Raw genomic sequence first — 12411 nt, forward strand, 5'->3', positions numbered from 1 at the left:
AGTTTACCGCTGAAACTCCACTACTTCCTGCTGTTTGATTATCTGTTGTCAGGGACTCATTGTCACACCTGCCGACTCGTACGTTGACTGCACTCCACATGAAGTAGTACACCAATGCCCCCTGCCCCCATACCTGCTCTCACTCCTTTCACATCAGAGGATCCGTCACTTTAAGTGTCTAACCAAAGCAATTAGCCACCAAAGGAGGAAGTTGTTCAAAGACCTGGAAGCAGCTGGAGAAACAGTTTTATTCTGTGCACCTCACTCCGCCTGAATACCTGGACGACGAGGAAGAAACTGGTGGAGAATCTGCACAGTAAAACATCAATGACTGTCAAACAGTAGAGAGCAGCAACACACTCTTATAGTGTCTACACTCTTTCACCCGAAGAAGAAGAAGAAGAGATCACGTGGTTTCCTTTTAAGGGCGGAAATGCCTGTCACCTCGTGGTTTGTACTTCCTGGTTTCTTGACCAGGCCGCTTTTCACTGTTTTCACTGCTGCTGCTTCAGTAACGTTTAAACGGAGTTTTAAGTAGAAAAAGCTTCTGTCTGTGTGTTTAGCGACATGTCGAAGCTCCAAAGGCTGAGAGCTTTGCTGAAACAGCGACTGGATGCGGAAGATGAGATATTTGAGCTGTTTGAAAGAACAATAGCAGATTTCGAGGAGGAACTGACTCGTTTAAAAGAAAACGAGCGACGATACAAACTACTGGATGCGGTTTTCAACCCTAAAGTCCATTTACACAGTTTAGGTTTGTACATGTTCATCTTCTCTCTTGCTCCTCTTATTAATCGCCACAGTGCTGCTGAAGTTAGCTTAGCTTGCTAACTAATAGGAGGCAGAGTTGCAGCCTCACCGAGGCTCATGTTCACTTTAGTTACTAATATAAATCACGGTGTGATGTTCTCAGCTGGTTTAACTGTGTAAAAGTAAAGTCTAACCTCTTACCTTTTCTAACTGAGGATCGTTTTAGCCATTTATTTCAGCTTTGTCTTTACTAGAATGAGCAAACGGAGGTGAGAGAGTTTTGGAGAGGGAGCTCTGGTTTTATTGAATTCAAGTTCAAGTTTCTTTACTGTCATTATACAAGATAATGAAATTTTGCAGACTCCCGGCACATACATAAATAAAGCAGAATAATTAAAGCAGACGAACAAACAAAATGTATGTGCAGAGGAACATATGTACAGGGGTAAAAAGTGATGAGTGATGATGATAATAAGGTGCAGCTTGGTGCAGTCCTGTGTGTGTGTGTGTGTGTGTGTGTGTGTGAGAGAGAGAGAGAGAGAGAGAGAGTGTGTATGTCTGTGGGTTTGAGGCGGTGTGTGTGTGATAGAGGTATAGTGTGTATTGAGAGGATGAGTGTGTGTGACTGTTGGTGTGCAAGTGCTCCGCTACAGGGGGGCTATTGCTTTCACAGCTCTGGGGAAGAAGCTGTCTCTGAGTCTTTTGGTGCTGGTTTTAATGGTCCTGTACCGCTTTCCTGATGGAAGCGGTGCAAACAGTTTATTGCCCGGATGGGTGGGATCGGTTGCAATACGTCTGGCCCTCCTCTAGACTTGGGCAGTGTAGACTGAGTCCAGATCCGGTAGACGGCAGCCCACAATCCCCTGTGCTGTTCTCACCACCTGGGCTAAGTCCTTTCTGTTCTATGACGTGCAGCTTCCATCCCACACTGTCACACTGAGACACAGGATGCTCTCAATGGTGACTCTGTAGAAGTTTGTAAGCAGCTTAGAAGAGAGTCCAGATCGCTTCAGCTTCCTGAGAAAGAAGAGTCGTTGTTGGGCCTTTAGAGGTCAGAGGAGATGTGGATGCCCAGGAACTTTATATGTAACTTTTCAGTCTTTTTTACTGACCTTTACAAGATACTTTATGACTTTTTGAGCTATTTGAAGTACTTTTAACTCAGGTGTTGTCGAAGACCTGGCGAAGAGATTTTTTCCCCACAATAATAACATGTATCATCAACTCCAAATTATGAGGTTAAGGCTCCTCGATCTCCATTTTGGAGTGTAAACCACCACCTGCTGAATGATTTGTTAAACTCTTTTCTCATTTACATCACGTGCAAAACTCCAGCTGATATAATAACTTAGCAATTATCAGAATGAGAATCAACTTTATTTGGCCAAGTTTGTACAAGCAAACAAATTTGAAACTTGTCTCTGTGTGCAGCAAAAAAGTAAGAAATAAACTACAACAATAAGAACAATAAAGTACTCATGACAACAGTATGTACAGTGGAGGTAGTTGTGGTGCACAAAGTAGTTCAAGTATAGTGCAAATGTGCAGTTTGGGACTATTGCACAGTGGTTCCTGAGTCTCTGAGACCAGGGAGAGTTCATCAGGGTGACGGCCTGGAGGAAGAAACTGTCTCTGTGTCTGGTGGTTTAACAGACAGGAGGAGTTTAAAGAGTTTCTGTGCAGGGTGTGAGGGATCTGCAGAGATGTTACCTGCCCTCCTCCTGACCCTGGACAGGTACACGTCCTGGATGGAGGGCAGATCGGCCCCAGTTATCCTCTCTGCAGACCTGATTGTCCTTTGCAGTCTGTGCCCGTCCTGTTTGGTGGCTGATCCGAACCAGACCGTGATAGAAGTGCAGAGAACAGACTGGATGATGGCGGAGTAGAAGGTGATCAGCAGCTCCTGTGGCAGGTTAAACTTCCTGAGCTGTAGCAGGAAGTACAACCTCTGCTGAGCCTTTTCACAGACAGAGTGTCTGTGGGGAGTCCACTTCAGGTCCAGAGAAACTGTGGACTCTTGTGTTTATACTGCAAACATCAATACATCTTAATGTTGCCAAATCCTAATTGGTGCATGGGAATGCAGGATATCACTCTTTTCAAACTCAGCCCTGCACACTTCAAAAAATGTGAGAAGAGCTCAGAGAAATTACAGAAAATCATCTCAGAAAACAACATTACTCATCTTAACTGACAGAAATTTGTAACCTAACAACATCAACAGCATCAGTTACTGAGTGTTTGATCGAGACCAAACTGTTTTTGACACAGTGTTTACTTTAAGTAAAATAAATGATGAAATGTTTCTAGAGAGAGAGCTCTTCTTCAGGACACTGGTGTAGATTGGATGAAAGAAGGTTAAGGCACTGCTCACGTGACGGTACGAGGTTGGGGTGGTTAGACGGGTCAACAAAACATTTGATGTTGACACAGGAGACCAGTGTTTGTTTCTCCTCTATGGACAGTCACCGTAGGTCTTTAACAGTGACCTTGGTCATTCCCTAACTTTAGCCAAGGGGTTATTATTGTTACCATGATGACGAAGGTCCCTAACTTTACCCAAACAATTATTTTAACCCAAACCAGGATCTTTTATCTAAAACTAACTGGGTCATTAGGTTCTAAAGTCTGACCTAAGCAGAACCATAACCATATCAAATTAGAGAAACAGTTTTGCTTTGAAGATTTGTAACATTTTTGAAGTTGCTGGCAAATGTATGTTGTCTGGTGCAGTTATTCTGCAGTGTCTCTGTAGTCAATCTTTTAACTTGGCAGACAATATTGAAGCAAATTGCAGTCAAACACTAACAAAGACTTCCTCTGTTGCTATTGATGTTTCTCCATTACAATAGTTACACACATCGTTGTCCTCTATCCTAATATCTGCTAAGGGAACTCCATCTTTCACATTATTGATTTATTGTTGTTCATTTTCAAATTTTGCTATTACTATGTTAGAAAATGACTGCCAATGCTGAGGATCACTGGGACTCATCAATATTCTCACTAACGTGAAGTTACCAGAGATATCAGTGTGAATATAAAGTCAACCTTATCCATAATGGCTGTCTGTGTGTGTTTCAGTGTTCCCTGCAAATGTCCAGCAGTTGTTGGTGATTAAAGAAGAGGATCCCCCTCAGTGGAGCCCAAACCTGGAGCAGAAGCACCCAGAGCCCCTCCACATAAAAGAGGAACAGGATGAAGTCTGGACCAGTCAGGAGGGAGAACAGCTTAATAGTCTGGAGGAGCCTGATATCACCAGGTTCCCATCCACTGCAGTTCCTGTGAAGAGTGAAGATGAAGAGAAACCTCAGTCTTCACAGCTTCATCAAAGCCAAACTGAGGACAACAGAGAGGCAGAGCCTCCAGTTAGCAGCTCAGCTACACAGATAAAAACAGAAAGTGGTGGAGAGGACTGTGGAGGATCAGAACCAGCTAGGAACCAAGATCCAGATGGTCACTCACAACTAAGTACTGATGAAAAGACTTCAGAGATTGAAGTCAAGAATGAAGACAGACAGGAATCTTTGGCAGATTCTGGTCCTGAAAGTGGTGACAGTGACAGTGGTTGGAAGGAGGCCAGGGAGTCTGAGTCAAATGTAAACACTTGGGAGGGTTCACAGACAGTTCACACAGAAGAGAAGCAGTTTGGTTGTAATGTTTGTGGGAAAAGATTTTCACGACAAAGAACCCTAAAGCCACACATGAGAATCCACACAGGAGAGAAACCATTTAGTTGTTATGTTTGTGGGAAACAATTTGGAGAGCAGGGAACCCTAAGGAGACACATGATGAGCCACACAGGAGAGAAAAAGTGTGGTTGTGATGTTTGTGGGAAAAGATTTGCACGACAGGAAGCCCTAAAGAAACACATGAGAATCCACACAGGAGAGAAACCATTTGGTTGTGATGTTTGTGGGAAACGATTTAGAAGACAAGAAACTCTAAGGACACACATAAGAATCCACACAGGAGAGAAACCATTTAGTTGTGATTTTTGTGGGAAACGATATAGAGGGCAGGGAACCCTAAGGACACACGTGAGACTTCACACGGGAGAGAAACCATTTAGTTGTGATGTTTGTGGGAAACAATTTACACAGCAGGGACACGTAAGGACACACATGAGAATCCACACAGGAGAGAAACCATTTGGTTGTGATAATTGTGGGAAACAATTTGCACAGCAGGGAACCTTAAAGAAACACATGACAGTTCACACAGGATAGAAACTGTTTGGTTGCAGGATTTGTTGTGAAACATAACTTGTGTAAATGGCTTGGGATGAACTACAGCATTTTTTAAAAATTGTATTATGGGCCCATCTTCTGTATTTTCTGTATTTCTTCTCACCTTAATTTTGAAATATGAAAAATATCTAAGAATACAACCTATCTTATCTATATCTTCATCCTGGTTGTTGGACATCTAAAAGTACCTATGATTTTTTTTTCTTCCTCTCCTTGTCAATTGGCTGTTATTAACATTTTTATTAAAAATATGTTAACATTTCTTGATACCTGCGTAATAGCCAATGTCCTCCAAAGGATGAAGAAACTGTTTGCTTGTGAAAGATTTAGCTGGGAGATAAATCTTAGGCGGCACCTTGAAGTTCACACGGGAGAGACAGCATTTAAATGTGGTGATTGTGGGAAAAGATTTACACGACGGGAAACGTCCACACAGGAGAGAAACCCTTTCGTTGTGATGTTTGTGGGAAAAGATTTACACTTCAAAGAAGCCTAACAACACACATGACAGTGCACACAGGAGAAGAACCATTTGATCTTGGTGTTTGTGGGAAAAGGTTTAACTGGGGAAGAAATGTTAAAAAACACCTGAAAATCCACAAGGGAGAGAGACCATTTGGTTGTGAAGTTTGTGGGAGAAAATTTAACCAGAAGATGCATCTTAAGAAACAAATGAAAGTCCACAGAAGATAGAAACTGTTCAGTTGCCGGATTTGTTGGGAAACATAAGTTATGTAAATGTAGTGCCTCCTCTCCCTGTCAATTAACCATGAAATGAGTGTGAGAATTGTTTACCAGGCTCAAGATGGAGGCCATTTTATGTTTCTCCAAACCAAGTATTCATTAGATTTGAACATTTTCTGAACCAAACATGCATGTTAACATTTCTAGATACCTGTCACTCTGCCCCCACAACCCCGAGGCGAGCAGGAGAGATTCCTTTCCCACCTCACAGCCACTGCATGTTAAATTAACATTAATAGCACTTTTCCACTAGTACCTAGTGTCTTTTATTTCCTTCATTTTTGTTCAACGCTGTTAATAAAGATTTATCAACTGCTTTTCATTTATAGACGGCTTTGAAGGTAACATTTAGAAAAACTTTGAATTATTTGAAATCTCAGTCTACATGATGCTTTTCTCAAAGGAAATTTCCACTGCGGCTCATAATTCATTTTCTGTGTAGTAGTCAGCATTTCTGCCTCCACTCTTAAACCCCCTGATTATATTTACTCCATCCTATGATTTGTTACAGACTAGCTTGCTTGGGGTTAGCTGACAAAGGTGCAACCTGGTCGTTGGGAACCTGAGTTAAAGGCTGGGGCTGAAGCTGGATCCTCTTCCATGTAATGAGTGAAGTAACTTAATGATTAGCTGACTGTCTGGGATGTGTGTGTTCGTGTGGCTCTGTGTATTTCTTGTAAATATGCCCACTCCACTGCCCAATCAAAATACATTTAATGTCTTAAAATACTCCTTTTACTATTTAGAATCGAAGGAAGGTTTCACAGTTTTAAAATAAAAGTGCTTCAAATGCACCACAAGTGGAAAACAATAGTGTTGATATGCACAAATCTAGAAATGTTAATGTATTAACATGTAATAAACACATTTCTCATCGTGACAGACTGCAGAAGTTACTGCCAACACTTAAAAGCTGCAAAGATGATAATAAAGTTTACCGCTGAAACTCCACTACTTCCTGCTGTTTGATTATCTGTTGTCAGGGACTCATTGTCACACCTGCCGACTCGTACGTTGACTGCACTCCACATGAAGTAGTACACCAATGCCCCCTGCCCCCATACCTGCTCTCACTCCTTTCACATCAGAGGATCCGTCACTTTAAGTGTCTAACCAAACCAATTAGCCACCAAAGGAGGAAGTTGTTCAAAGACCTGGAAGCAGCTGGAGAAACAGTTTTATTCTGTGCACCTCACTCCGCCTGAATACCTGGACGACGAGGAAGAAACTGGTGGAGAATCTGCACAGTAAAACATCAACGATAATGCTGCTTTATAGTCTGCTGCACCAATCATAATCACAACCACCACCTATGCACTTTATTACTATTATTATTACATAAACTGTGCACTAATTCACATCCCATTCCACCTCACCCTGTTATTGTTCTTTTTTGTAATTATTGTGTATATAATTGTTTCTTTGTGTATACAGGTTTTTCCTCTGTATATATTATATTATTGCTGTTTCATTTTCTATTTCTTTTAACTGTGTGCTTTTGTCTGTCCCCTTTGAGCTGCTGTAACAGCAAACTTTCCCCACTGAGGGATCAATAAACGATATCTAATCTACACTCCTTCGCCCGAAGAAGAAGAGGTCACGTGGTTTCCTGTTAAATGCGGAAATGCCTATTATCACGTGGTTTGTACTTCCTGGTTTCTGGACCATGCGGCTTTTCACTGTCTTCACTGCTGCTGCTTCAGTAACGTTTAAACGGAGTTTTAAGTAGAAAAAGCTTCTGTCTGTGTGTTTAGCGACATGTCGAAGCTCCAAAGGCTGAGAGCTTTGCTGAAACAGCGACTGGATGCGGAAGATGAGATATTTGAGCTGTTTGAAAGAACAATAGCAGATTTCGAGGAGGAACTGACTCGTTTAAAAGAAAACGAGCGACGATACAAACTACTGGATGCGGTTTTCAACCCTAAAGTCCATTTACACAGTTCAGGTTTGTACATGTTCATCTTCTCTCTTGCTCCTCTTATTAATCGCCACAGTGCTGCTGAAGTTAGCTTAGCTTGCTAACTAATAGGAGGCAGAGTTGCAGCCTCACCGAGGCTCATGTTCACTTTAGTTACTAATATAAATCACGGTGTGATGTTCTCAGCTGGTTTAACTGTGTAAAAGTAAAGTCTAACCTCTTACCTTTTCTAACTGAGTATCGTTTTAGCCATTTATTTCAGCTTTGTCTTTACTAGAATGAGCAAACGGAGGTGAGAGAGTTTTGGAGAGGGAGCTCTGGTTTTATTGAATTCAGTCTTTTTTACTGACCTTTACAAGATACTTTTTTACTTTTTGAGCTATTTGAAGTACTTTTAACTCAGGTGTTGTCGAAGACCTGACGAAGAGATTTTTTTTTGATGTATCATCAACTCCAAATTATGTGGTTAAGGCTCCTCGATCTCCATTTTGGAGTGTAAACCAAAAAGTAGTTCAAGTATAGTGCAAATGTGCAGTTTGGGACTATTGCACAGTGGTTCCTGAGTCTCTGAGACCAGGGAGAGTTCATCAGGGTGACAGTCTGGAGGAAGAAACTGTCTCTGTGTCTGGTGGTTTAACAGACAGGAGGAGTTTAAAGAGTTTCTGTGCAGGGTGTGAGGGGTCTGCAGAGATGTTACCTGCCCTCCTCCTGACCCTGGACAGGTACACGTCCTGGATGGAGGGCAGATCGGCCCCAATTATCCTCTCTGCAGACCTGATCGTCCTTTGCAGCCTGTGCCCGTCCTGTTTGGTGGCCGATCCGAACCAGACCGTGATAGAAGTGCAGAGAACAGACTGGATGATGGCGGAGTAGAAGGTGATCAGCAGCTCCTGTGGCAGGTTAAACTTCCTGAGCTGTAGCAGGAAGTACAACCTCTGCTGAGCCTTTTCACAGACAGAGTGTCTGTGGGGAGTCCACTTCAGGTCCAGAGAAACTGTGAACACTTGACCTAAGCAGAACCATAATCATGTCAAATTAGAGAAACAGTTTTGCTTTGAAGATTTGTAACATTTTTGAAGTTGCTGGCAAATGTATGTTGTCTGGTGCAGTTATTCTGCAGTGTCTCTGCAGTCAATCTTTTAACTTGGCAGACAATACTGAAGCAAATTGCAGTCAAACACAAACAAAGACTTCCTCTGTTGCTATTGATGTTTCTCCATTACAATAGTTACACACATTGTTGTCCTCTATCCTAATATCTGCTAAGGGAACTCCATCTTTCACATTATTGATTTGTTGTTGTTCATTTTCAGATTTTGCTATTACTATGTTAGAAAATGACTGCCAATGCTGAGGATCACTGGGACTCATCAATATTCTCACTAGCATGAAGTAATGTTACCAGAGATATCAGTGTGAATATAAAGTCAACCTTATCCATAATGGCTGTGTGTGTGTTTCAGTGTTCCCTGCAGCTGTCCAGCAACTGTTGGTGATTAAAGAAGAGGATCCCCCTCAGTGGAGCCCAAACCTGGAGCAGAAGCACCCAGAGCCCCTCCACATAAAAGAGGAACAGGATGAAGTCTGGACCAGTCAGGAGGGAGAACAGCTTAATAGTCTGGAGGAGCCTGATATCACCAGGTTTCCATCCACTGCAGTTCCTGTGAAGAGTGAAGATGAAGAGAAACCTCAGTCTTCACAGCTTCATCAAAGCCAAACTGAGGACAACAGAGAGGCAGAGCCTCCAGTTAGCAGCTCAGCTACACAGATAAAAACAGAAAGTGGTGGAGAGGACTGTGGAGGATCAGAACCAGCCAGGAACCAAGATCCAGATGGTCACTCACAACTAAGTACTGATGAAAAGACTTCAGAGATTGAAGTCAAGAATGAAGACAGACAGGAATCTTTGGCAGATCCTGGACCTGAAAGTGAAGACAGTGACAGTGGTTGGAAGGAGGCCAGGGAGTCTGGGTCAGATGTAAATACTTGGGAGGGTTTACAGACAGTCCACACAGGAGTGGAACAGTTTGGTTGTGATGTTTGTGGGAAACAATTTAAACGACAGGGAGTCCTAAAGAAACACATAAGGATCCACACAGGAGAGAAACCATTTGGTTGTGATGTTTGTGGGAAACAATTTGCAGAGCAGGGAGTCCTAAAGAGACACATGAGAATCCACACAGGAGAGAAACCATTTGGTTGTGATGTTTGTGGGAAACGATTTAGAAGACAAGACTCCCTAAGGACACACATAAGAATCCACACAGGAGAGAAACTGTTTGGTTGTGATGTTTGTGGGAGACGATTTACACAGCAGGGACATGTAAGGACACACATGAGAATCCACACAGGAGAGAAACCATTTGGTTGTGATGTTTGTGGGAAACAATTTAGAAGACAAGAAACCCTAAGGACACACATAAGAATCCACACAGGAGAGAAACAGTTTGGTTGTGATGTTTGTGGAAAACGATTTGCAGACCAGGGAAACCTAAAGAGACACGTGAGAATCCACACAGGAGAGAAACAGTTTGGTTATAGGATTTGTTGTGAAGCATAACTTGTGTAAATGGCTTGGGATGAACTACAGCATTTTTAAAATTTTTATTATTGGCCCATCTTCTATATTTTCTGTATCTCTTCTCACCATAATTTTTAAATATGAAAAATATCTATGAATGCAACCTATCTTATCTATATCTTCAACCTGGTTGCTGGACATCTAAAAGTACCTATGATTTTTTTTTTCTTCCTCTCCTTGTCAATTGGCTGTTATTAACATTTTTATTAAAAATATGTTAACATTTCTTGATACCTGCGTAATAGCCAATGTCCTCCAAAGGATGAAGAAACTGCTTGCTTGTGAAAGATTTAGCTGGGAGATAAATCTTAGGCGGCACCTTGAAGTTCACACAGGAGAGACAGCATTTAAATGTGGTGATTGTGGGAAAAGATTTACACGACAGGAAACGTCCACACAGGAGAGAAACCCTTTCGTTGTGATGTTTGTGGGAAAAGAGTTACACTTCAAAGAAGCCTAACAAGGGCAGCATGGTGGTGCTCTGGTTACCACTGTTGCCTCACAGCAAGAAGGTCCTGGGTTCATATTCCGGTTTAAACCCGAGGTCTTTCTGTGTGGAGTTTGCATGTTCTCCCCATGCTAGCGTGGGTTCTCTCCGGGTTCTCCGGCTTCCTCCCACAATCCAAAGACATGCACATTAGGTTAATTGGTAACTCTAAATTGTCCGTAGGTGTGAGTGTGAGTGTGAGTGTGAATGGATGTCTCTATATGTGGCCCTGTGATTGGCTGGCGAACAGTCCACTCTCAGTCCGCCTCTCGCCCAAAGTCATAGGCTCCAGTTCCCCCGCGACCCTGACGGATAAGCGGTATAGAAAATGAGATGAGATGAGATGAGATTTCTAGACACCTGTCACTCTGCCCCCACAACCCTGAGGCAAGCAGGAGAGATTCTTTTCCCACCTCACAGCCACTGCATGTTAAATTAACATTACTAGCACTTTTCCACTTGTACCTAGTGCAGTGTCTTTTTTTTCTTTCATTTTTGTTCAATGCTGTTAATAAAGATTTATCAACTGCTTTTCATTTATAGACGGCTTTGAAGGTAACATTTAGAAAAACTTTGAATTATTTGAAATCTCAGTCTACATGAGAGGATGCTTTTCTCAAAGGAAATTTCCACTGCGGCTCATAGTTCATTTTCTGTGTAGTAGTCAGCATTTCTGCCTCCACTCTTAAACCCCCTGATTATGTTTACTCCATCCTATGATTTGTTACAGACTAGCTTGCTTGGGGTTAGCTGACAAAGGTGCAACCTGGTCGTTGGGAACCTGAGTTAAAGGCTGGGGCTGAAGCTGGATCTTCTTCCATGTAATGAGTGAAGTAACTTAATGATTAGCTGACTGTCTGGGATGTGTGTTCGTGTGGCTCTGTGTATTTCTTGTAAATATGTCCACTCCACTGCCCAATCAAAATACATTTAATGTCTTAAAATACTCCTTTTACCATTTAGAATAGAAGGAAGGTTTCACAGTTTTAAAAAAAAGTGCCTCAAATGCACCACAAGTGGAAAACAATAGTGTTGAAATACACAAATCTAGAAATGTTGATGTATTAACATGTAATAAACACATTTCTCACCATGACAGACTGCAGAAGTTACTGCCAACACTTAAAAGCTGCAAAGATGATAATAAAGTTTACCGCTGAAACTCCACTACTTCCTGCTGTTTGATTATCTGTTGTCAGGGACTCATTGTCACACCTGCCGACTCGTACGTTGACTGCACTCCACATGAAGTAGTACACCAATGCCCCCTGCCCCCATACCTGCTCTCACTCCTTTCACATCAGAGGATCCGTCACTTTAAGTGTCTAACCAAACCAATTAGCCACCAAAGGAGGAAGTTGTTCAAAGACCTGGAAGCAGCTGGAGAAACAGTTTTATTCTGTGCACCTCACTCCGCCTGAATACCTGGACGACGAGGAAGAAACTGGTGGAGAATCTGCACAGTAAAATATCAACGATAATGCTGCATTATAGTCTGCTGCACCAATCATAATCACAACCACCACCTATGCACTTTATTACTATTATTATTACATAAACTGTGCAATAATTCACATCCCATTCAACGTCAACCTGTTGTTGTTCTTTTTTGTAATTATTGTGTATATAATTGTTTCTTTGTGTATACAGGTTTTTCCTCTGTATATATTATATTATTGCT

At 42.0% G+C, this 12411-nt stretch overlaps 2 protein-coding genes across 2 annotated transcripts; both read left to right on the top strand.

Annotated features, from left to right (window-relative positions):
- Positions 1–567: 567 nt before the first annotated feature.
- Positions 568–4997, top strand: LOC139220145 (gastrula zinc finger protein XlCGF26.1-like). Its single transcript, XM_070852213.1, has 3 exons — positions 568–720; positions 1723–1801; positions 3835–4997. The coding sequence occupies exons 1-3, from the start codon at positions 568–570 to the stop codon at positions 4977–4979; spliced, it is 1377 nt and encodes a 458-aa protein (XP_070708314.1). The 3' UTR covers positions 4980–4997.
- Positions 4998–7502: 2505 nt separating this feature from the next.
- LOC139220148 (zinc finger protein 502-like) lies at positions 7503–10246 on the top strand. The gene is made up of 3 exons (XM_070852215.1): positions 7503–7655; positions 8385–8538; positions 9126–10246. Exons 1-3 carry the CDS (start codon positions 7503–7505, stop codon positions 10220–10222), a joined length of 1404 nt encoding a protein of 467 aa, XP_070708316.1. The 3' UTR covers positions 10223–10246.
- Positions 10247–12411: the final 2165 nt, after the last annotated feature.

The sequence above is a fragment of the Pempheris klunzingeri genome, chromosome 20 (genome assembly GCF_042242105.1).
Source record: "Pempheris klunzingeri isolate RE-2024b chromosome 20, fPemKlu1.hap1, whole genome shotgun sequence".
NCBI classification, from domain to species: domain Eukaryota; kingdom Metazoa; phylum Chordata; class Actinopteri; order Acropomatiformes; family Pempheridae; genus Pempheris; species Pempheris klunzingeri.

What these genes read in the sequence shown, in the direction of transcription:
- LOC139220148 (XM_070852215.1), top strand. Translation starts at nt 7,503, where the DNA reads ATGTCGAAGCTCCAAAGGCTGAGAGCTTTGCTGAAACAGCGACTGGAT. An exon ending in GATACAAACTACTGGATGCG is followed by an intron (nt 7,656 to 8,384) that starts GTTTTCAACCCT and finishes GACCCTGGACAG; the next exon opens with GTACACGTCCTGGATGGAGG. An exon ending in GGATGATGGCGGAGTAGAAG is followed by an intron (nt 8,539 to 9,125) that starts GTGATCAGCAGC and finishes TGTGTGTTTCAG; the next exon opens with TGTTCCCTGCAGCTGTCCAG.
- LOC139220145 (XM_070852213.1), top strand. Translation starts at nt 568, where the DNA reads ATGTCGAAGCTCCAAAGGCTGAGAGCTTTGCTGAAACAGCGACTGGAT. An exon ending in GATACAAACTACTGGATGCG is followed by an intron (nt 721 to 1,722) that starts GTTTTCAACCCT and finishes GTGACTCTGTAG; the next exon opens with AAGTTTGTAAGCAGCTTAGA. An exon ending in TCGTTGTTGGGCCTTTAGAG is followed by an intron (nt 1,802 to 3,834) that starts GTCAGAGGAGAT and finishes TGTGTGTTTCAG; the next exon opens with TGTTCCCTGCAAATGTCCAG.